Genomic DNA, 21,781 nt, shown 5'->3' with positions numbered 1-21,781 from the left:
ATGGAGGACCTTTCAGCCAACTGTTTTACTGTTAAAATGCGCTGAAAGGTTACAGAAAAAAACAACCTGCTGAACTATTATAATAAATCTTATTTTTAATAGAACATACCAATAGATAGATCTGTCTCAAGTTAAATCATGTTCTTTGGATATGAACTCTCACTCAGCTTCGTCCATGCAATGAACATTTGCATTTGACCATTCATGTCTTGTTTTAACATGCATGCGATTTTGGTAATTAACTATACTCAGAAGTAGCGTTTTAATGGTGCATCTACCTCATAAATTGTGGCACATGATGGCGCATTATCTGCTTTTAATAATAAGAAACATTGGTATCAATATTGGTGATTCTGGCTCTGGTATTTAATGGTACTGGATCAAAAAACTATTTTTGGGGTTTTGCCCACCCCTCTTACTATAATCCCACATGAGGGTTTGTTGTCCACACAATTGAAAAAATTAAACAAAAAGGCAAGAATGACTTTATTTCCCATGATGGTTATCTCCAACATACCGCCTGAATAAACACATCAACACCACACCTGCTTTACCACACTGACCGATGGCAAGAGAATGATTTTAAACCACGTTAGAGAGACATCGTGCCGTCTGAGTGGAGTTGTACATGTAAGACAATATTGCCATCTGGTGGTAAACTCACCTCATAAGACCAACCTGCAGCAGAACCGTTCGGTGCATGTTTTCACTGGCAGCCATGTTAGCTCCACATTCATCAGTACAGAATATAGCAGCAAACGAAACACAATTAGTCTTTCTTGCAGTTCAAATATGAATTCACCACATGCAAGAAAGGGAAATTATCCTACAGTCTGAGTGTTGAGACAAACATTGTGATTTATTAAGCGCAGAACACTAAAATACTGTAGGCTGGGGAATAAAATACACACATAAAACACACAAAAAAAGTAATTTCACCTCCTTTTTACCTGGTGTGTAGCAGGGAAAGTCTTCTGCATGCATTGAACATTTTCACATAATTATATTTATAATAATTAGTCTGTTATTTATGCTTTTATGTGAAAGCTGTTATTTGTGCTTTAAATTTTGATGCGTTTGTGCTGTGGCCAAGACTCCCTTGAAAAAGAGATTTTGAATCGCAATGGGATAAGGTTAAATATATATATATATATATATATATATATATATATCTATATCTATATCTATATCTATAGATATAGATATCTATATCTATAATATAGATATAGATATATCTATATATATCTATATATATATATCTATATATATAGATATATATATAGATATATATATATAGATAGATAGTATAGATACTGTATTATTTACTGTGTAATTTGTTGTATTGAATTCCATTCCGATCTTTTATTCCTTCCTATTTTGTTTTAAAAAGCAATAAAAGCACAAAAATGATAGAAATATCAATAACAATTTCCAAGTTGTGTTGATCTAACTTGCACTACAGTTCCCATGATTCCCCAGCAGTCAACCGCGGGCGCGCTGTTTTTGCACGCCTGCTGCTGTCTTCACAGATGTATAAACAATACAGCTAGGCTGACTCTATCTGCAAAAGCCAAAGGGAAATCCTGATGATTTTTACAGCTGCTAAAATTCCGGACCGTTCCTGAACGTAACCTCAGTTTATATTTGGCTTAAAGGAGACGCAACAAAGCGCACAAAATGGTTGTGCATCGGGCCCGGGCGAATAAGTAGGTTTACTATAGCTTTAAGAACGCGAAAATAGTGTCTGCTTCTTTAAAATTATATCGGTTTATTGCTGAATAGATAATTAAGAAAAGTTTTCAATTCCTAATCAATAAATATATGTATTTTATTAGCGACGAACCCAAGGCATTCACAGAAAATGCCCCACTGTTGGATAAAGGCCGCTCGCAATCAAAACAAACGTCTTTAAAGCAGATGTTGTCCGTTTTACTCAAATTGCTAGTAAACCTGCTTGACTTTAAGCTGAAGTGGGAGTAGGCTGAGGTGTCCTCACGGTGATGGAACTGGCGGGCGACCGAACCGGGGGTGTAAATAAAGGTGACGAGCCGGTGGAGGACAAGGCCGCAGAAGGGACCCCGGCCACCAGTGCGACCGTTACCCCGCGGAGGGGGCTCAGAGAGCGGGGATCGTGCCGCCCGAGGTCTGGCGTCCCCGCTTCGTTAACGGACGTCAACGGAGCAGCGTCGAGCCCACAGAGCTCGGGGCGGGTTTTGAGAGACCGGTCAACGAGGGCAGTACCGGCCTGGCTGAAGGACACCAAGAGCGACGACGAAGACGAACCGAGCTCGGACACCGGTGGTACCAAGCGGAGGAAAGTTTCCAACTCGAGGCGGAAGAAAAATTCCGAATCTGCGGGTTCTGCCGAGGCTGGAGGGGGGGTCGCAGGTGACAGCCTTCAAGGCACAGAGTACGTTTTGAATTGAACAGTCGTAGCTAATAGACAAGCCCATTTGTTTATAATGAGCAGGACTACACTTAAAACCTGTGTTTATGTCGGCGGGGTCAGTTCCTGTCAGAAGCAGCCTTCACATAGCTCGTCCCCTTTCTGCAGCTCTGCATGGGGAGGGTGGAGTAAAACTCACCTGGCTTTACAAATTGACACTTCTTTTTAAAAAAAAATGTTTATTCCACTTTAAAACTTGTAAATGCATTGCTGCATCAGAGGACAAATAGGAATGGTGACATGTCAGGTCTCAGTGTTTGTTTTTTTTTCTTCTTCCTTTCTTACAGCTCAGAGGACCCCAAGAAACCTGCCACAGATGCTCAAGGTAATCAGACACTTGCAACTCAATGATGCGTCTCTTGCTGAATCTACATTTAAGTGACAGCTCATGCTGTGTATGTGCAAGTGGGTTTCCAACAGAGCTGCCCTGTGTGTGTGTGTGTGAGATTGTGTCTGCACGTGCCTGTGCCACACTTTATGGCACACGTTGTGTTTGATGGCATGCTGTTCTGCTCCCTCACTCCAGCTCCACCCTCCAGACGCCCCCCAGCCCAGAGCCGTGCCAAGCCCCCGTCTGGCAGGGCCGTCCGCGGCTCTGCCAAGCCTGTGTGTAAGACCGAACCCGGAATGGAGACTCCAGCTGGTGAGCCACCTGTTGACAGTGAGCCACAGTGATTCAACATGTGGGCTCGTAGTACACAAGTCATATCATACAGATGCAGGATATTATATCTTCAGGATGTTTTATCTTCAATAGAAAGCCTTCAGTTGTGATTATGGATTTTTAGTGTGACTAACTGGATCAGTGCTGCTTTTGAGCTACAAATGTAGGTGCAATCTTTTGTTGGTCCCTCTCTTCTACTTCCAATAACTCACTGGAGTTGGGTTTATGCTCGTCTTAGTGTCCCCCACGAGACAAAAATGATGTCCTCACGTATTTTGCGTAAAAAGCGCCGCAAATTTCTGTAAGTAGGCACCCACTGCTTATCTGATGAAAGCAAATAACTTCAATTTAGAAGTAAAATTATGAATTAATTTTTGCTTTTAAGAAGTCTCAGGATTTTAGAAAAGACAATTTGTTTTTAAATGCTTTAATAACAGGAGACCTTAAAAATCTACATTTGAGGGATTGTATTAATGCAATGAATATTTGATACGAAATTAGTTTACAGTTATTTATATAGTTCCTCAGCATCCAGAAGTTACATGTTTTTGGCAATTCTTGACATCTTGATTCTTCACAGAACTTCACAGAACTTTTTTTTTGCAGTAGACTGCAATACTATGTCTCCATGCTTTCATGCCTTTTCTCATTTGTACGTATATCTATAACTGAAGGCTCAAGTGGTTTACGGTGCTTTTGTTGCCTCTCTCATACTTATGTCTTTCTTTTCTCTGTTTGTCATGCAGCAGTGGAAGGAGAGGTAAAAAATAAAGACAACTATGAAATGTAAGTATATATTTTTTCCCCCTTTGGTGAAACCTAATGTGCACATTGTGAGCGTTAAGGCTCCTGGCTCAGTGAGCCAGACAAAGTTAGAGACCACGCAATGGCTGGAGATGCATCCTTCTAAAAACATCCCACTTATTCCTTGCAGTAGACCGCTTCAGTTTTATTCAGTAGCTATGTGGGAAAGTTTGTCTTGTTATTTAGTGGAACTGACCCTTTAAAGATGTGGTTATGTAGGATCACACTCTCGGTTTTACAGACAGTAACACAGATATAGAAGCTAGCGGTATATATTTATTTGGTCTGACTCTGTGGACTTTATTAGAGAAGCTGCATAATATCTTGCTTCGAAATGTACGGCCCTCCGAGCCTATTTCTTTGAAAGCATACTGCTTTGCATGTCGTCACAGTGTGTGACTGAGTGAGAGTGCTGCTGTGTTTTGATGACCGTCGCGTTTTCTGCTCTTGTGCTGTCTCAGTCAAAAGAAAGAGGGACGCGATAACGTCGCTGAGCCGGTCTTGGGTGATGAAGACCCTCCGTTTGGGGACGACCCGAGCGACCTCGGCTACCAGCCGCAGAGTCAGAGGTACGCTCATCTCAACATTCACCTGGCCCTGAGCAGACCGACAGCAGGGAGTTCTGTTTCAAGTGATTTTGTTGTTTTGCTCTCAGTGGTGCGGAGGAAGAAGAGGGTCTCAGCAGCGATGAAGATCTCCCCTTTGCAGACGACCTAAATGACCAGAGCTATGACCCGAATGCTGAGCGGTGTGTGTGAGTGTCTGTGTGTGTCTGACAAAATTAGACATAGGCATCGGTTTTTTTTTTTTTGGTTCGATGACAGGACATTCTTCCGTCTTTTTTAGGGATGTCCCAAAACCAAAGCGCAGAGCTCCTCCGAGACCCAAGGAGAGGAAAGAGAAAGAGAAGGCACCTAAAAAGGAGAAAGAGGTCGCCGAGATAAAGATAGAGGGTTCGGACAATGTGGAGGGTTTGGAAGAGGAAGTAAAGCTAGAGGAGGAACTTGTAGAGGACCCGGATGGACCCAGAAAGTAAGTGGGGTGTGTGTGTGTGTGTGTGTGTGTGTGTGTGTGTGTGTGTGTGTGTGTGTGTGTGTGTGTGTGTGTGTGTGTGCGCAAAACTTCATTCAGCCAACTTCATTTTTGTATTTTTCTTGTCCCCGCCTGTGTTAGGAGAGGCCGTCGGAAAAAAGACGACAAAACCCCGCGGCTGCCAAAGAGGAGGTGAGGTTGAGGGGTCTCAATCCAAACTTTATTCCATGATTCAAAGAATCACCCTGTCATTATTTCATTCCAAATATAGCTCGTGGTAGTGGCTGCTGTTTGATATAACTGAGCAAACGAATTTGGATGTGCGAGACATCGATGAGATTTTTAAGACCCATTTAAAGTCTGGGTAAAATCAGTTTGTTTCTAGCACACATCACACATGTGAGAAAATTGCTGAAAAGACTGAACTATATAGTACTTTAATGTGGAGTTTGAACATTTAACAGTCTTTTGGGCGGGCCTGAAATCATTGCTCGATGATGCACTGGAGCCATTCTCAGCATCTCCCCAACACTGAACAAAAAATGATGTCAAACAGCAGCCACTACCACAAGCTTTATTTTGGAATGAAATAATGACGGGGTGATTCTTTGAAGCATGAGAGCGTGTGGCCGGTGTTGCGGCTGTAAAATGATGGATAAATAGCTTTAAACCTCACAACCCCAGCAATTTGATCAATTCAGACAGATTGCATTTGTAAAGTCTAGAAGAGCTACGCGATTTGAAGTATTGTATCCCCATTGGAGTAGGCAAGGGGCTAAGCCGGCAGTTAGCAGGCATAAGTCTCTGGCGTGCGTGCTCATAGACTCAAAACATCAATTTGCTTTACTCACACTTTAATATTTGGTCTCGGCACTGTGACGTTGCAATGACACGTGCTTCGCCCCACACAGGAAGAAGCCGCCAGTGCAGTATGTGCGCTGTGAAATGGAAGGATGCGGGACGGTCCTGGCTCATCCTCGCTACCTGCAGGTCTGTCTCAGCAAGCGCACAATCCCACCGAGGACTACTTGCCTCACTCGAGCACACGCAGCAATTTGAAGACTATTCCAAACATTGCTGTCGACCGTTTGGATTTTCAAACAAACTATAGTGGAGTTAGAGCTTCTACTAAAGGGTTATTTTCATTGTAGATAAATCTGTCGCTTGTTTTTTTTAATTAATAGTGCGGTCCATAAGATGTCAGAAAATAGACATATGTTGCCCAGGTGGCCTCTCCAAATTGCTTGACAAATCTTTCTGTTGATCAATTGACTAAAAAGTAGTTTCTACATGTATATATTTATGAATCTACTGTACCATACAACTTGTAAAGACAAATCTTTTTCAGGTCTGTTTTCAGTCGGCTAGCTCCTCCATCCTGCTGTTGATGATGATCTGTGTTTCTTTCTGTTCTGCACACCAGCACCACATAAAGTACCAGCACCTGCTCAAGAAGAAATACGTCTGCCCTCACCCCTCTTGCGGACGGCTTTTCCGACTACAGAAGCAGCTGCTGCGTCATGCAAAGCACCACACAGGTACACCCACAGCGTTAACGTAACACATGGTTCCATCTGTGTCTGAGCCCTTCTTGCTATAATTAATGATGAATTACAATGGAGAACACGGCTATATTTGAGTGTTTTGTTGCTTCTAGACCAGAGGGACTACATCTGTGAGTTCTGTGCTCGTGCCTTCAAGAGCTCCCACAACCTGGCTGTGCACCGCATGATTCACACAGGAGAGAAGCCCCTGCAGTGAGTACTTCTCCGTTCTCAATTACATTGCTCATTTGCTTTCTCCGCTCACCGATTCCTTCAGTTTTCCAAAATGAATACATGTGTTTTTTCTCTGGATCTGTCGCCGTAGGTGTGAGATCTGTGGCTTCACGTGTCGCCAGAAGGCGTCTCTCAACTGGCACATGAAGAAGCACGACGCGGACGCCACCTATCAGTTCGCCTGCTCCATTTGTGGCAAGAAGTTTGAGAAGAAGGACTGCGTGGTGGCCCACAAGGCCAAGAGTCACCCCGAGGTGCTAATTGCCGAGGCTCTGGCAGCCAACGCCGGCGCCCTCATCACAACCCCTGCCTCACTGCTGGAGCTGCAGGGAAACCCCATGCAAGCCGATGTCGCCGGCCTGGATGTGAGCCAAATAGGGCAGGATGGGCAGGTGGACCAGCTGAGCCACGAAGGTCAAGTTGCTCAGCTGGGTCACATGACCCAACAGGTGAGTCACCAGGTGGTTTTACTGGGACAAGACCAGAGCCTCCATACCATGCAGGTGCCTGTGACGATTGCCCTGTCCCCCATCGACCCGCCTTCACCAGCGGAGAACCATCAGCAGACCCACCTCCAGCTCCAGATGCCCGTCCAGTTTGTGCAGGCTGCTCAGCAGCCCCAGATCCAACAGTTGACCCTCCACTCCAGCCAGGTGGTGAGCCAGCATCAACCCCAGCTGCACCCCCTGCAGTCATACTCCTCCCAGCAGCAGAGCCAGGGGCAGACTCAAATCCTTCAGATGACCTTCCAGCCGGTCAGCCAGTCTCAGACCCACATTCAACAGATCCCCATTCTATCAACCTCTCAGCAGCTTCAGACCCTACATACAGCCGCTCTCCTGTCCCCGTCCCAGACCCAGGACCCGGCCTCCACTAACGGGGACAACTTTATTCTGGACAATGCGGTGCTCTCGTCGTCCTCTCCGTCGGACAGCACCCTCAATCACACAGAAGTGATGGGGGAGGATGGCGTGGTCTGGGAGCAGGCGGGACACGGGGACGTTCTGTCGGACAGCACCGGGAGACACGTGCAGCAGTCCCTCATGTGAAAGACTAACGATAGTGTGCGGACGATAGAGGCAGGTCGTCATCAGTGACCTGATATACTGCATTGCAATGTTTAAGGTAAATGTAGGATCACACATATATTACGTACCTTTCACTGTCATATTTGGTAGCTTTCTAGAATATCTGTATCAGGGAACGATGTATATGTGTCCGTGTGTGTGAGCTGTTGCATTTGTACATAGTCCTTTAAACTGAACTAGCCTTTTACGTGAGTGTGTTCAATGATGCCGAGGTTATTTTGCAAAGCTGTTGCTATCGTGCAATAATATAGCATACCTCAGTGATATACAGCGCACACCTAGTGTGTGTTCCTAATGAAATAAATCAGCTCTATTTATATCATGAATTAACACGAAACACACATTAAGAAGCTATAAAACAACCCCAACCTGTGGGGTGAGAAAATTCTGTTTAAATGAACAGGCAGCTATTTTCTTTCTTTTTTTTCATTTAATGTCCAGGTCTACTGTAAAGCCTTTATTTGGCGAGGTTAAAAGAAAAATACGACAAACTATCTTAGGAGAAACATTTCAAAACCTGAAAAGAAATGGACAAAAAAAAGAGGTTTTACAGCTCTGTAAAAAGTCACAATATGCACATTTTAGGTATCTCTACAGTGCCGTTAAACCTGTTTCACCGGCCGTCGCATGAGCTTAGTGTTGGTAGACATTGAAGGAATAATGACCCACCTAGTGGCACACGCACACAAGTCCTCGGCCATCATAGGCAGTCAAAAAGTGAGCTTAGATGCTGTAGATCACATGCCAACCCGTAAAACAACCGCAAGCACAGTCACCGAATTAGATTTATTAAAAGTGTAATGTAATTTGGTAAGCAAAGCTATGTAGAAACCTTGAGGCATATGTCAATACTAAGCCTGCACCTCTTCTGGTTTGTGATTTAGGATGTGTGGTCGAGCAAACACGAAAAACTGTTTATAAAGATGAAAATAAACGTCTTAACATTTGTCCAAAGTGTATTCACTGACAGTAATGAACACAAACCCAAGCAATCCCACAGGATGTCTTCAACTGGGACAATTAGAGTTGACAATGAGTTTGAGTTGCAGGAATAAAATTGTAAGTTGCTTTGAACAAAAAGCATCTGCCGAATGTAATGCCACTGTATGCTGAGTACTGAGTCATTAGCTGGTCCTATAAATGGATAGTGCACAATTTCTACAGATTAAAAGGAGTGTCTCATGAACCCTTTGCAGCCTTATGCTCTTTAGCCTTTACTTTATTTATTTATATATATATATATATATATATATACACATACATACACATATACACAGAATATTTCAGTACTATTGCTTCAAGTACACAGCACAGTATATTGGCTGAGAACACACCATCAGGACATGTTGATCTGCTCTCTGTCCCTCTGCGTGGTGTACTGCTTCATAGCTCGTTTAGGAGGAATCAAGGTGTTACTCAGTCCGACTTTCCTCTTCTTCACCTGCTGCCCTCCTGACTCTTCCTCCTCTTTGGTCTGCGGGAGGTTCTGGGATGCTCCACCACGTGAGCCACCTGCGCGGGACTCTGCCTGACCCGACCCCGGCGTCTCCTCGCTCACGGGCGGGTGACTGTCAGCGAGAGTCTGGAGGTCACTGTCATGAGCAAACTTGCACTTGATCCCAAACCTGCACCTTCCGTTTTTCCTGTACGACACGCACACCTTCTTACCTCCGATCTGGGAGGGTTTGGCCTGCATTGTGAGGGGGACGTGTTTCTGCAAGGCGCTGAGCTTCCGGTCCGCCTGCGCCTTGAAAGGATTGGCAAACACGCCGCTGTCAGAAGAGGTGTTCAGAGAAGGAGGAGGTAGTTTGTGGGAGGCGAGGAAACCCGAGGGAGAGGCGGACCGGCGGGCTGCCGAAGATGCCGGCTTTTGGGGATGCGGTGGCAATGAAGAGGGCTCCGGGTCCTCTTCCTCTGGGTCGGATTCGCTGGACGCTGAACCAGACTCCAGCAAAAAGTTGCGGGTCTTTTTGACAGCTGATGCCTCGCCACCCGTCTCCCTAAAGGAACTTAAAAGATTAAAAAAAGAGTGCAGATAGAGACGGAGATGTTAACAACCTATGCTAGTAGCATTCACAAGTATCTGACAATCTGTTATGTGCTAGGTGTTATTTAAGTGAATACTTACCAAACTCCACCATTGTTTGCATCCTTTACATCTCCGTCGCTGTCGGACTCCGAGGACACTCCGTAGCCAACCAGAGAGTTCATGGCTTTAAAATCAACCGAAGCTAAGCTTGCTAGCTGGTTAGCTTGGTCTCAAAATGTAAGCACACTAACACTGTTCCTTGGTTTGCTTGAATCTTACTGTAAACGGCTGAGTGCATTAAAATAATACCGCGGAGAAATATTTAACGTCAATCACTCCCATTTCCTCTTAACGAGTTAAACGTCAAATGTTGAGGTCGAACGTTAGCTACTGCAATTTAGCCGCAGCTCGGTGTTTACATTCTAGCCGCCTGCATTGACACCTGCAGCACAGGCATGGTATTGCATCCTTACACTGATCCAGGAAGTAATAGGAACGGAAATTCACTATATTTTACGTATACGAGGAGGTAGTATAATCCTCTTACATGTATTATTTTTGCATTGCAGAAGTTTCTTAATGTTTTTTTTAATAACTTATGTTGGATAAATAAGTTGTGAATAGTGGTATTTTTTATAATTTAAATTGCAAATTTGCCTCTACAATCTAGCCTACAGCATACACGACCATCTATCCTAAGAGCCTCAATTTTATGGTGTTTATGTCAATGTGTATTTTTCAATATCCAGATTTGGCTGTTGCATAACCAACTACTGAGGTACAAATTAAAGCATGTCAAGTTAATAGGACGTTTCGACCACTTACTTTTGACATTTCACATATGAACTGGCTTTAATGTACACATCAGTCCCCAAGAAAACATTATTTCAACTGTGTGTGTGTGTGTGTGTGTGTGTGTGTGTGTGTGTTTAAAGTTTTTAGGGTTCCTTTTAAATTAATCCACCAACTTGCTGGATTCATACCTGCACTAAATCAGTATTGTTACCTTATGAAATTAATTCATAAACTCCGTAGATCACAAATTGTTTAAGATAAGTTTAATGCCAAAATCCAGGTGGACATTTGTCCTGTCAAACACTGGTACTAATAGCCAACATTTACAGCGGCTGCATTCCATTCACATGTTGCTTGCTGGAGGGCTCTGGCATTGTGCATGTTGGCTTACTGACATGGCTTCCTGGCAGTCTAAATGGAACAAGCCCATCAGTTATGTCATTGATTACACCTGTTGCTTTTCTGTACAATTATATTTTATTCTATTTTTGAAATCTATGAGCAGGTTTCCAATATGCAGATACATAGGCTACATATATTCCAAATTAAAAGCTGTAGCAGACCTCTTCTCTTTACAGTATTGCCCATTAACACAGAGACTGCACATTTAATGAAGAGAAGACATCGATCTAATCGCCATAATAGTCTTTTATTGGTACTTGCAGTTTCTGCTGTGATGGTACGGTACAGACTGTTTTTATAGCAATACCACTTTATAACAATGGTCAATAAGTAAAATTCTGCATTTAAAATATGACTTACAGTATGAAACAGACTGGCCCTGTCAATGTTGCAATAGTACTATTGATGCACACATTAACATGCGGGGCTGCTTTAGTGTTAAGTTCATTTGAACTACTGTATATACCTTTGTGAAGTTTAATCTACAACAACCACACTTTATAGACGAATATCAAGCATGCTAAAGTAAAAAAAAGTAGTCAAAAAGTAAAAGTAGACCTATATTTCCAATGTTTGCGGTACAGACTCTTCGTATACTTTTCCTCATACAGAGGACATGTTCAAATAGTCCAGGCAGCATCCTTAAATTGAGACCGTCTTTGTTTCTGCCACTTCCAGTAAATCAGATAAGCTCCTCATGAATTAGTTGATGAGCTCCTCCCTCCCCGCCCCCGCTCGTCCCGTTAAATTCCTCCGGCCCGGCATCAAGTTCCCGGAGGACGGAGAGTTGGCTGCCAACTCTGTAACATAAGTAACGGAGCAGCGAGCGAACGAAAACTGGGAAACTCGCTTTACCCGAAACCCTGAGGAGAAGAGACGGCTCTGGCTTGAAGTGAAACCATGACCGGGAATCCGGTGTTGCCGGGATGGGACGTTCGTGTGCGGGGTGTATAATACGGAAACTTGTCGCTTCGCCTGCTACGAGTGCGGTTCTCAGTGTGTTCCCCGGTAGAGGCAGCCGGAGGGCCAATAATGGCAGCCAGGTGGACTAGAGGGGTGACCGGTTCGGACCTGAGCCGGACTACCGTGGCCCGGGCTACCGCCATAGCCGAGCAGTTGCGCTACGAGTGTTCCATCTTACTGGAACTTTATGTGAGTAGAGAGGCTTGATGTTTCCACTTGCTCCAACCTGCAGCATAACTCAGTGTGTGTGAGTGTGTGTGTGTGTGTGTGTGTGTGTGTGTGTGTGTGTGTGTGTGGCTGTAAGGTAGAGTGAGAAATAGGCCAAGGTCGAATGGAAAATTAATAGATTTTCTGTGTGTGTGTGTGTGTGTGTGTGTGTGTGTGCGCGCGCCATGGGTGTCCTCTGTGCATGCCTGTAACTTTGCTTGTGCGTGTGACTGTGTTTGAAGAAGTACACTGACGATGAAAGGGATGCGTGCAAAATAAGAGGGTGTGTGTGTGTGTGTGTGTGTGTGTGTGTGTGTGTGTGTGTGTGTGTGTGTGTGTGTGTGTATGTGAGAAAGAGAAAGAAATGATGTCTAGGACAGCGGGGGGTAGGAATGCAGAGAAGGGGGGGTGAACTCAGTTGGAACATAGGAGTGGGCGGTTTTTTTTCTGGCACAAACTCCTTGAACACTCTGGGCACGGAGCCTCCATCTCCTTTCCACAAGCCCTTCGCCTAAAGGTGCGAGCTACCGGTTATTAAAACTTTCTTGGTGTTCCGCCAATTCGCCGCCTCAATCCTTCCTTTCATGCGTCTCGCTAGGAGCGAGGGAGCGGCCTGGCATTTGCCTCCATCCTCCTCACTCCCTGGGTCTGACCCCTCCGTTCCTCTAACCTCCACGCTTCTTTTTCTCACACAGGTTTATCTTGCGTCATTGACTTGGCAGGGCAATCGCTTTTTGGAATAACCGATGCATTCCACTGAACGCACCGTGAAGTGATTAGATATGTCTTAGCCTGTCGTACAGAGATTGATGGGTGCATTTGAGGCCCGTGTTTTCTGTCCTTGGCGGGGAGGAAGCGTCTCTGAAGTAGGGTTTAATTCAGTCTTTGGCTTGTAGATCTCCCATGAATCCAATGCAGTTGAATATTTGTCCCGGCAGAGTATTATATTCCCAGGCCGGCTGTCCCTCACCATCTCACTGACTAAGAAGAAAAACTAATTTGCAACATCCGTTTGCTATCTCTTCAATCATTTTCAGCGTCTACCTCGTTATAATAACTCACGATGATCCACGAGAATATTGTCTCTGACTCCAAAGCATCGCTTCCGTAACAGAATCACATTTCCTCTGCAGTCTGAGCGGTATGCATTAACCCCCCCCCCCTCAGAGCGTTCGGGTCACATTAGGCCACTCTGTCACTCTGGTACTAACTTGCATGCAGGGTTTAACATTAACACCTCGGTATGATGTCACAAGGAGGCCCTAAGGATTCACAAGCACTAAAAGCTGATACCTGCTGGTCTCGCCTGCAAAGTGGCGTGTCAACATCGTCAGACCGATCATGATGTCAGATCTTAATGTAGCTCTGAGAGTACAAAGGCGATAACTTATTTTAAATGCTGTCTATCAAAGGTTGTAGGGTAGGTTTTTCTCACAATTACTCTAAATACACTTTGGGCTCCAGACGGGAGAATAATACAAATTCTACCCTGACAATTTAAATAAAAATATTTCTTTGAACAGTTTGAGATAGAGTTAACCCGACTAGCCTGCTAATCCGGCTACAAAATACAACGTAAGCAAAAAACCAAACAATTAATGTGTTTCACTGAAGTCAATTGTATCCGACGCAAACAACATGAATCAAATCAAAATGAATAGTTTCTTTTTTTATACAGAATTAAACAAAAAAAGGATCATTAAATCAAAATAAACCACATGACCGAGTCCAGATATACAAATCAAATGTCCATTGAGTGATCTAAAATTAAATGTCAATTGTTTATATGCAAGTGATAAGGTGCGAGTGGCATGCGTGTGTGTGTGGGGTTGGGGGGGTTGTAGGTCCATTCCAAAGCTATAGGAATATATGGCAGTTCACGGTTTGTAGCATGGAGGAAGGCAGTTCATTGCAGTCCCTTTCAGTTTATTTCAAGGTATGTAGGTGTTTTAGGGAGAAGAGAAGGAGAAGCCTGAAGAGTTGCATTTAAAGGGGACTTATCTTGATGAATGGCCAAAGTTAAGGAGGCCCAAGCTGGTCCAAGCTGTAGCAGAACACGATTCCTGTTTCCACCACCTGCTCCCGGGATTTTCCCCAGCTCACAGGTGTGTCTCATTTATAGCCTCTCTTTCCCCATCTTCTTTTCCTGTCAGGTGGGAAAAGGGCTACTCCATGTATTTTTGTTCTGCTACAAGGTAGATATACAGTACAGTATTGATTTCATATCAATGTTCAAGGAATAGTTCTATATTTTGGCAAATAGGCCTATTTGCCTCCTTGCAGAGAGTTAGACGACAAGATCGATACCACTCTCATGTCTGTGCGGTAAACACGAAGCCACCGCAACCGGTTAGCTTAGCTTAGCATAGCATAAAGACTGGAAATGGATGGGGAAACAGCTAGCTTGGATCTGTCCTGAGATAAAATAGACATCTGCCTATTAGCACCTCTGAAGCTCACCAATCCAAATGTTATACCTTGTTAATTTATTTAATCCGTCAAAAAAAACAACTACTAGCTGTAGCGTCATTGATCTTCGGGATTGATCTTCTCAGCTAACTCTCGGCAAGAAAGTAAATACTAGTAGTTCCCAAAATGTCAAGCTACTCTTTTGTCAATATTTTATTAATTTTGTTTCGGATGTTGACTTTTATAAGGATGTCGTGTTATTTCACGCCTTTTTTGTTCTTACAGTATGGAATTATATCTGCTGTTTTTTTCCTCGCTTCTGAGTTATTTAAAAATTGCTCATTTTAACCTTTTACTTGTTGTCTTAATAAAACCTTACTGGAATCGGGCTGAACAAGAATTCCTCTTCATAGGAAGACCTTTTCCTGTGTTGGGTATATTTAATTCTCTGAAACAATATGAATGAAATAATTTAAAACAATGAAAACAAATTCTTAATGCATTGAGAGGAGATCTGTGTTGCCCACAGGCTGCATATAAGAAGTGGACGTAGTCATCGTGATGTCACCCATTGGTTTGTGGTCTGCCGTTTTGAAGCCTTGAATTCGCCGATTTCGCCATCACCATCTTGGATTACGGCCGCCGCCATGTAGTTTTTTTTGCTACCATTGAACAGAAGTTCCCATATTTGTACGGCAGAGGAGTGATGTGTGATGTAGTGACGCCGTATACGGCTCTGGTAGCGGTAGCGACCCGTCAGTCACAGTAAGCCCGCCCTAAAGCATACCCTGCTTTATGGTCTATTTGAGTCTAAATGGATCATAATTTACTAAATGAACATCATGCTGTAGTGAAGACGACTTAAAACTAGAGATTGAGATCATAGACTCATGTTTACAATATTTACTGAGGTAATAAATCAAGTGAGAAGTAGAGTCGTTTTGTCATAGACTTCTATACAATCTGACTTCTTTTTGCAACCAGAGGAGTCGCCCCCTGCTGGTCAGTAGAGAGAATGCAAGTTTTAAGACACTTCCACATTGGCTTCACTCGGCAGAGCCGGAGGTTGCCGCCTCGTGTTGCCTCATAGACAATGATCTTTGATAGAGTGCCAAATTGCTCAAAAGTGACATCAGTGTGGTTAGTATTTAATAGAAAGCATATTTTTATTTTTCCACTTCACTTTCCAACTCCTCTTCTTCCTTGTCGGCATGAATGCCTTCCCAAATCTCACTTCTGTTCTTAATTTCCCAATGCCCTTTTTTGTTTTCTCTTGTCCCCCCTCAAGACAAAGAAGGAGAGTTTCACTGCAGATGTTGCAGACGGTCGTCTGGTGTCCGTACCTCCCCCTTCCTCCCAGCTGGACAACAGGGACAAGCTCTGGCGTCTCCACTCCGCTCTGCTCCAGTGCCGCAGCTTGCTGGAGAGCGCCATCGCCAGGGAGGAAATGGAGCTGGGCGGCGGGGAGAAGGGCGACTACGAGACCCAGAGGAACATGGTGAGGAACAGTCTGTCGTTTCTCCTGATCACCACCGGAGAGCTCCTCAAAGCCGCCGACGGCGCGTCGGTCCCGCCCCCCTGCGTGGAGGGCTTAGAGGTATAGGCGCCGCTGTCGACATCATTGATGATAATGGTGGAAGTTCTAGAGATAAATTAAGGCAGATCTTGATGATTTCTCCCCCCAACCCTTTTCTTGTCGGCAGTCAGGCGGGTCGACTGGTCTGTTTGAGCTGAAGCGTTGGGTGTACCGGATCTTCAAGGAGGTGGACTACTGGACCAAGACGGCCATCACCACTTTGCAAGCGCTGCCCTCTGTGATCGTTGCAAAGGAGCGGGCAAGGACCACGCGAGTCCGGAGCATGAGAAGCGCCCGGCGATGAGACCGGAGAAGTGTGTGTGTGTGTGTGTGTGTGTGTGTGTGTGTGTGTGTGTGTGTGTGTGTGTGTGTGTGTGTGGGCATAGAGAAACTAATGAGAGAGAGAGAGAGAGAGAGAGAGAGAGAGAGAGAGAGAGAGAGAAAAAGAGGTGAGCGCAGGAATCAGAAGATGAAGCAAGGTGAAAAACTGACATGTGGTGTGAAAAAGAAAGATGAGTGAAAATAGGCAGCCGTGATAATGAGAAACAGATCTCCACTGACGGGGAGAGGAGTGGGTTGAACAGAGGCCTTAGACAGAGAGGGAGCAAAAGACAATAACCATGTTCATCATGGCTAATAACAACATCTGTTGGAATGAGTTCATTTAAAATACAGTCCAACACAACTTTATATTTATTGTTTAGCTTTCAAGACATTCAAGGATGCGTCGAGATTGAAAGATAAGAAGCAGAGTTTCTTTCTTTCTTATTTTGGTATTGAGGAAACGTAACCTCATTTAACTGCAACTCAAGATGCATGCAGTATCTATTCTCACCTGCCAACGTCAACATCTCGTGGTCCCCCCCCCTCACAGTTGCACTCCTTCGACCTTCGATACGGCTGAAGTTGTTATTTAAGACATTTTGCCACTGCAGCCGACGGAGGACGCAGTCAGCGAGGGGCACGTTCAGATGGGAAAATGAGAACATTTGAATTTAAGCCGCGTAGCCATGACGCGGTACTTTTGACTGCCGCGGCTATAAATCATTCCACATGGGTTGTCACCTGTGGAAGCGCTTGTGTATGGAGGGACAACACGTGTGTGACAGCACCCTCTAGTGTTTACACTAGAGGGTGCTTTCTTTCTTGATTTTCCTCAGTAGTGCTTCTGTCAAATTATCCTCTGTTCTTATAGTTAAGAAAAAAATGTAGGGCACTTTATTAGCAGTGAAATCACGTGACAGGGTTCAGGAAGCAACAAGTGTGGTGCAACTGCAGCGTCAGCAGTGCGACTGATGAGAATGCAAATGGACACATAAGCAGAGAGTGTAGTGGAAATACAGTGTAAATAGTAGACATCTGTAAACTTCTGTGATAAAAGAACATTTTTATGAAAATCTATACTGATTTAAATAGTTTAAAATAACGGGAAAAAATGCATTTTTACTTCTGAATTGGAAAAATGCTGGATTTCACTGTTTATTGGTTAAGTTTTAAATATTTTATATGAATAAGTATAAAAATAATTAAAATTCTAAATAAATATGATTTATTATATATATTAATGTTAAAAATCTATAATATAATTTATATATCTATAAATTGTGTTTAAAATAAAATAAACATATAAATATAATTCATCAATTAGTCATCAAGCCCAGCAAGAGCAACACAAGAATAATTTTGGGTATCACAGTGGTCAATGTGAACCACTTCCCATTATGAATGTGTCTGAATTCAGACGGCTGAAAGTAAAGAGTTGTGTCCGCCAAATGATCCCAAATCTGTCCATTGGGCACTTGATCTACTAATCGACTTCTAGTTGATAAGTTAACCTGCAGTAGATTGGTTTAATTGTGATCGAGCAACAGAGAAATCAACGTGTAACTCTGTCAGTCTAACCTGGACCGTCTTTAATGATGCATATTGCTCCTTGGTAAGACAAAGCGAAAGATACTGTAAATGGGATTGAATCCTACATGTAGAAGTCTTGCTTAGATACCCAATAAGATCCATGACGATGTGGTGCACAAAGACGAAAAATGGCATTTCGGGAGAAAAAATAAATATATACTGTATATCAAGAGGTGTTTGAGTAAAAAGCAAGGAAATGTTTTACAGTGTTGAAATGTTGAGGACGCTGGGACCATTTGGTCATTTGACTAATGTCACTTTGTTTAACTAATGGGCTGCAGATTTTATTTAGCTCACATGCTGTATTTAGTAAATGTAGGTTGATAAACTGTTGGAAGGTGCACTGGGAGTATGAACAGACCTCTGTGAGATTTGAGTGATACAGAGTGCGCCAATCTGAAATATGAACGTTGTTACTGGAAGGCAACACAAACGCATTCGCTCGTTTGATTTGAGTCGCAAAGATTCATTTCAAAGATGAAATGCAACCCCTACTGTTCATGTTGTGCATGCACTGAACGAAGACAATACACCATACAGAACAAATGCATCCTTAACATCTAATGAAGCTTTGGAGTGCAGCACCTTTTTTTTAATATATTGTAAATGCAGTGTGTAAATACATATATTGCATTTATTGTCCTCTGTATGGTTTTGTTTGTCCAACTTTGACCAAAAAGTTGAAAAAAAAATGCAAGTATGTTGCTATAGGAGTAGATCGAATATGAAGCAGGAAGTACGGGCTCATCAAACACAAAAATATTACGTGGCAGCCTCTTACCATGGAACGTTAACGTTGTGGCACTTATTTTATTCTCCGTCTCCACAATTGGAAGGTAAATAGAAGAATAACGCTGTACTTGTTACAAAGTATTCCACCAAGACTGTGACTGTTGGACCAATGCACTGGTTTCACTGGAATTAATGAGGCTGCACATCTTTGACGCAGTGCTATTGTTGGTCTGAATCAGGCGGCGACCTCCGGCTCTGTCGAGTGAAGTCAGTGCCGAAGTGTCTTTAACTTTCTTTCTTTCTGCTGACCAGCAGGGGGCGACTCCTCTGCAAAAAAGAAGTCTGGTTGTATAGAAGTCTATGAGAAAATGACTCTACTTCTCACTTGATTTATTACCTCAGTAAACATTGTAAACATGAGTTTATGGTCTCAATCTTTAGTTTCAAGTCTTCTTCAATACAGCATGATGTTCATTTAGTAAATTATAGTCAATTTAGAGTCAAATAGACCATAAAGCAGAGTATGCTTTAGGGCGGGGCTACCGCGTGATTGACAGGTCGCTACGAGAGTACTCCTCCTCAGTCCAAAAACAATCCCTTCCATTCATTGTTTGCAAAAAGCCAAGATGGCGACGGCCGTAATCCAAGATGGCGATGGCCAAAATCGCTTCCAAAAGTCAGTCCACAAACCAATGGGCGACGTCACGATGACTACGTCCACTTATATACATGCGGCCTCAGAGTATATGCATTGGCTTTATGGGCCAACCGGTTAGATATAGGTTCCAACAGCTTCATATTATCGCCCTCTGTTCTTGGATTGACCTACACAAGACGGACATTTCTAGATTGCCCTCTTCCTACAGAAGACAGGAAGTAGAGCGCTGTGGTTACATTCCTGACAAACAAAATGTCTTGTTTGTGTACGTGCTATTGATTTATTTATTTTTGCCCAACTCATTTTTTTACACTTTTACCGTGTGTGTCTTCTTAAAGAGTGTAGTTTGTTACACCATTAGGCGACCTCTCTTTTGGTACAGAGGGAGAGACAACACGGTGGACAAATGGCTCAAATCACAAAGAGAGGGGATTGGGTTCCCATCGCATCTGTCCATAAGCAGCAATCCTACTGCAGTAAACCGCCACATTCGTTAGAGTTGTCACAACAGTGGTGGGGTTTTCACATTGTAAAGACTGTTTGATTAACATCTTTGTCATAAAGAATGAATGATTTACCCCCTTTTATTCCTGATGGTCAACCAAATATTTGGATGTACTTGTGAATTGTTCTCTTTTGCTGTGTATCTTTGGAGTTTGTGGTCGAGCAGCAATAATCCCTGTCCTGCAAATGTGGCTTTATCTGTGCTAACTATTGTCTCTCTGGATACACTTTTGGCCCTGGATAATGTGTTGACACAAGAGACCAGACGCCAAAGCTAGATTTTAATCTTTGGGCTGAAGAAATTGTTTTGTATTTTTCTACATCACCGCAGTCACAAAGTCTTCTTGGTGTCTCAAATGAAAGTGTGTCTTTTGAACAAAAACCAGCTTCTCTTGAGCTTTTCAAGGAAAGCTCCTTCTGTAACATTGCCGGGTTCATCTGTCTCTTAAAGTATTGGCTTTCTGACTTTTAAACTTGAAGTAGGCCTCATGTTGGCAACGCTTACAAGTGAAAGGACGACTATGTTCTAGGGCGGCAATTATTAACAGTTATTTTTTTATTAGTTATTCAGGCCCTTTTTTTAAAGGGCCAGTGTGTGGCATTTTGGGGGATCTATTAGCTAGAATGGAATATAATATTAATAAGTACGTGTTCATTCATGTACAATCCCCTGAATCTAAGAATGGTGTTAGCTTTCGTTAGCTTAGAATGAGTCCTTCTTAACTACATACTAGAGAGCGGAGCCTCTTCCCAGAACGGACAAACCAACTACCCAACAACCAGCGATCTTTCAGCCAGTAGACCGCAGTTCGTTCCACCTGTGAAACGAGGAGTCAACGTTGATTTTGTCACGTACTTTAGTAACGGCACTTCTGTGGTTATTTTAACCCAAACGACGATTTATTCCTAAACCTAACTAATAGGTTTTGTTGCTTAAACCTAACTGATTTGTTTCCTGTGACAACGGAAGTTTATTTTGAAAAGACTGTATTCATGTAACGAGCGTAAATTGACACGTTTTGCCGGCTTTCGTGGGAAAACGCATGAAAAATTAGGAGTAACTTTCCGTCAGAGATCATACTGTTGGATGAGGGTACGTTGATTACCGAGGTCTTGGAACGGGAGGTTTGAGCGGCGTTCAATCCGTTGGTTGCAACCCGCAACCACACTGCTAGATGCCACCAAATCCTTCACACTGTCCCTTTAAGCAACATGTCAAATTGGCAGAGCGTTCACATATGAGGCGACATAAGCATAGACCAGCTCTAGAGCAGTTTCATTTTATGGCAACCAGCACACACATTTTTTTACTCTATCCTGATATTGTTCTTTCATTTAACGACAAATTGATTACTTTTATAAAACATGGTTTAGTTCACAGAGAGAGCATTTGGTCAAATCATTGTGAATATGCAATGAAAGTAATGTAAAGTCTTGAATGTATTTTCTGAAACTTTCTTTGGTGATGGTGTAAAAGTGTATTTATTATTGATTGGATTCCTGAGTGGGTTGAAATAAATTGATCTTGGCTGTAATTTGATTTGTCTCTTGTGTCTGTGTGACTTAAAAACAGATTGGCTCACAACTGTTAGTGATGAGTAGTGTGCTTGAAAAATGGGATTTTTTTTCTTACAGTGCAAGAAAAAAATTATGTGAGAAAAAAGTGTTATTTTACATTTTGAGTTTGAATATTACTAGTGAAATTGTGTGTGTGTGTGTGTGTGTGTGTGTGTGTGTGTGTGTGTTTAACTGGAAGAAAAGACAGGATGTGTGTTTGAGC

At 43.1% G+C, this 21,781-nt stretch overlaps 3 protein-coding genes across 5 annotated transcripts; 2 read left to right on the top strand and 1 right to left on the bottom strand.

Moving 5' to 3' along the window:
• The first annotated feature begins 1,661 nt into the window (after positions 1-1,661).
• On the top strand, positions 1,662-8,759 carry zfp91 (ZFP91 zinc finger protein, atypical E3 ubiquitin ligase). 2 transcript variants are annotated; one of them, XM_068727369.1, is made up of 12 exons: positions 1,662-2,410; positions 2,734-2,771; positions 2,973-3,089; positions 3,857-3,896; positions 4,376-4,483; positions 4,570-4,662; positions 4,761-4,946; positions 5,088-5,138; positions 5,858-5,936; positions 6,370-6,484; positions 6,604-6,703; positions 6,816-8,759. In XM_068727369.1, the coding sequence occupies exons 1-12, from the start codon at positions 2,001-2,003 to the stop codon at positions 7,771-7,773; spliced, it is 2,295 nt and encodes a 764-aa protein (XP_068583470.1). In that variant the 5' UTR covers positions 1,662-2,000; the 3' UTR covers positions 7,774-8,759. The 2 variants fall into 2 exon arrangements, with proteins under 2 accessions (XP_068583470.1, XP_068583469.1); XM_068727368.1 differs by having other exon boundaries at positions 4,570-4,668.
• On the bottom strand, positions 8,751-10,261 carry si:ch211-113e8.11 (uncharacterized). Its single transcript, XM_068727370.1, has 2 exons — positions 9,941-10,261; positions 8,751-9,821 (listed from the first exon to the last, which is right to left on the bottom strand). Exons 1-2 carry the CDS (start codon positions 10,021-10,023, stop codon positions 9,149-9,151), a joined length of 756 nt encoding a protein of 251 aa, XP_068583471.1. The 5' UTR covers positions 10,024-10,261; the 3' UTR covers positions 8,751-9,148.
• Positions 10,262-11,795: 1,534 nt separating this feature from the next.
• On the top strand, positions 11,796-21,541 carry LOC137885123 (ciliary neurotrophic factor-like). 2 transcript variants are annotated; one of them, XM_068727275.1, is made up of 3 exons: positions 11,796-12,190; positions 15,906-16,115; positions 16,321-21,541. In XM_068727275.1, the coding sequence occupies exons 1-3, from the start codon at positions 12,071-12,073 to the stop codon at positions 16,495-16,497; spliced, it is 507 nt and encodes a 168-aa protein (XP_068583376.1). In that variant the 5' UTR covers positions 11,796-12,070; the 3' UTR covers positions 16,498-21,541. The 2 variants fall into 2 exon arrangements, with proteins under 2 accessions (XP_068583376.1, XP_068583375.1); XM_068727274.1 differs by having other exon boundaries at positions 15,906-16,214.
• The last annotated feature ends 240 nt before the right edge of the window (positions 21,542-21,781 follow it).

The sequence above is a fragment of the Cebidichthys violaceus genome, unplaced genomic scaffold (assembly GCF_023349555.1).
Source record: "Cebidichthys violaceus isolate CVI_PGR_0920_01 unplaced genomic scaffold, fCebVio1.0.p SCAF_4, whole genome shotgun sequence".
NCBI classification, from domain to species: domain Eukaryota; kingdom Metazoa; phylum Chordata; class Actinopteri; order Perciformes; family Stichaeidae; genus Cebidichthys; species Cebidichthys violaceus.
Note: the sequence above shows the minus strand (reverse complement) of the source record. Positions and strands in the feature narration are given on the sequence as shown.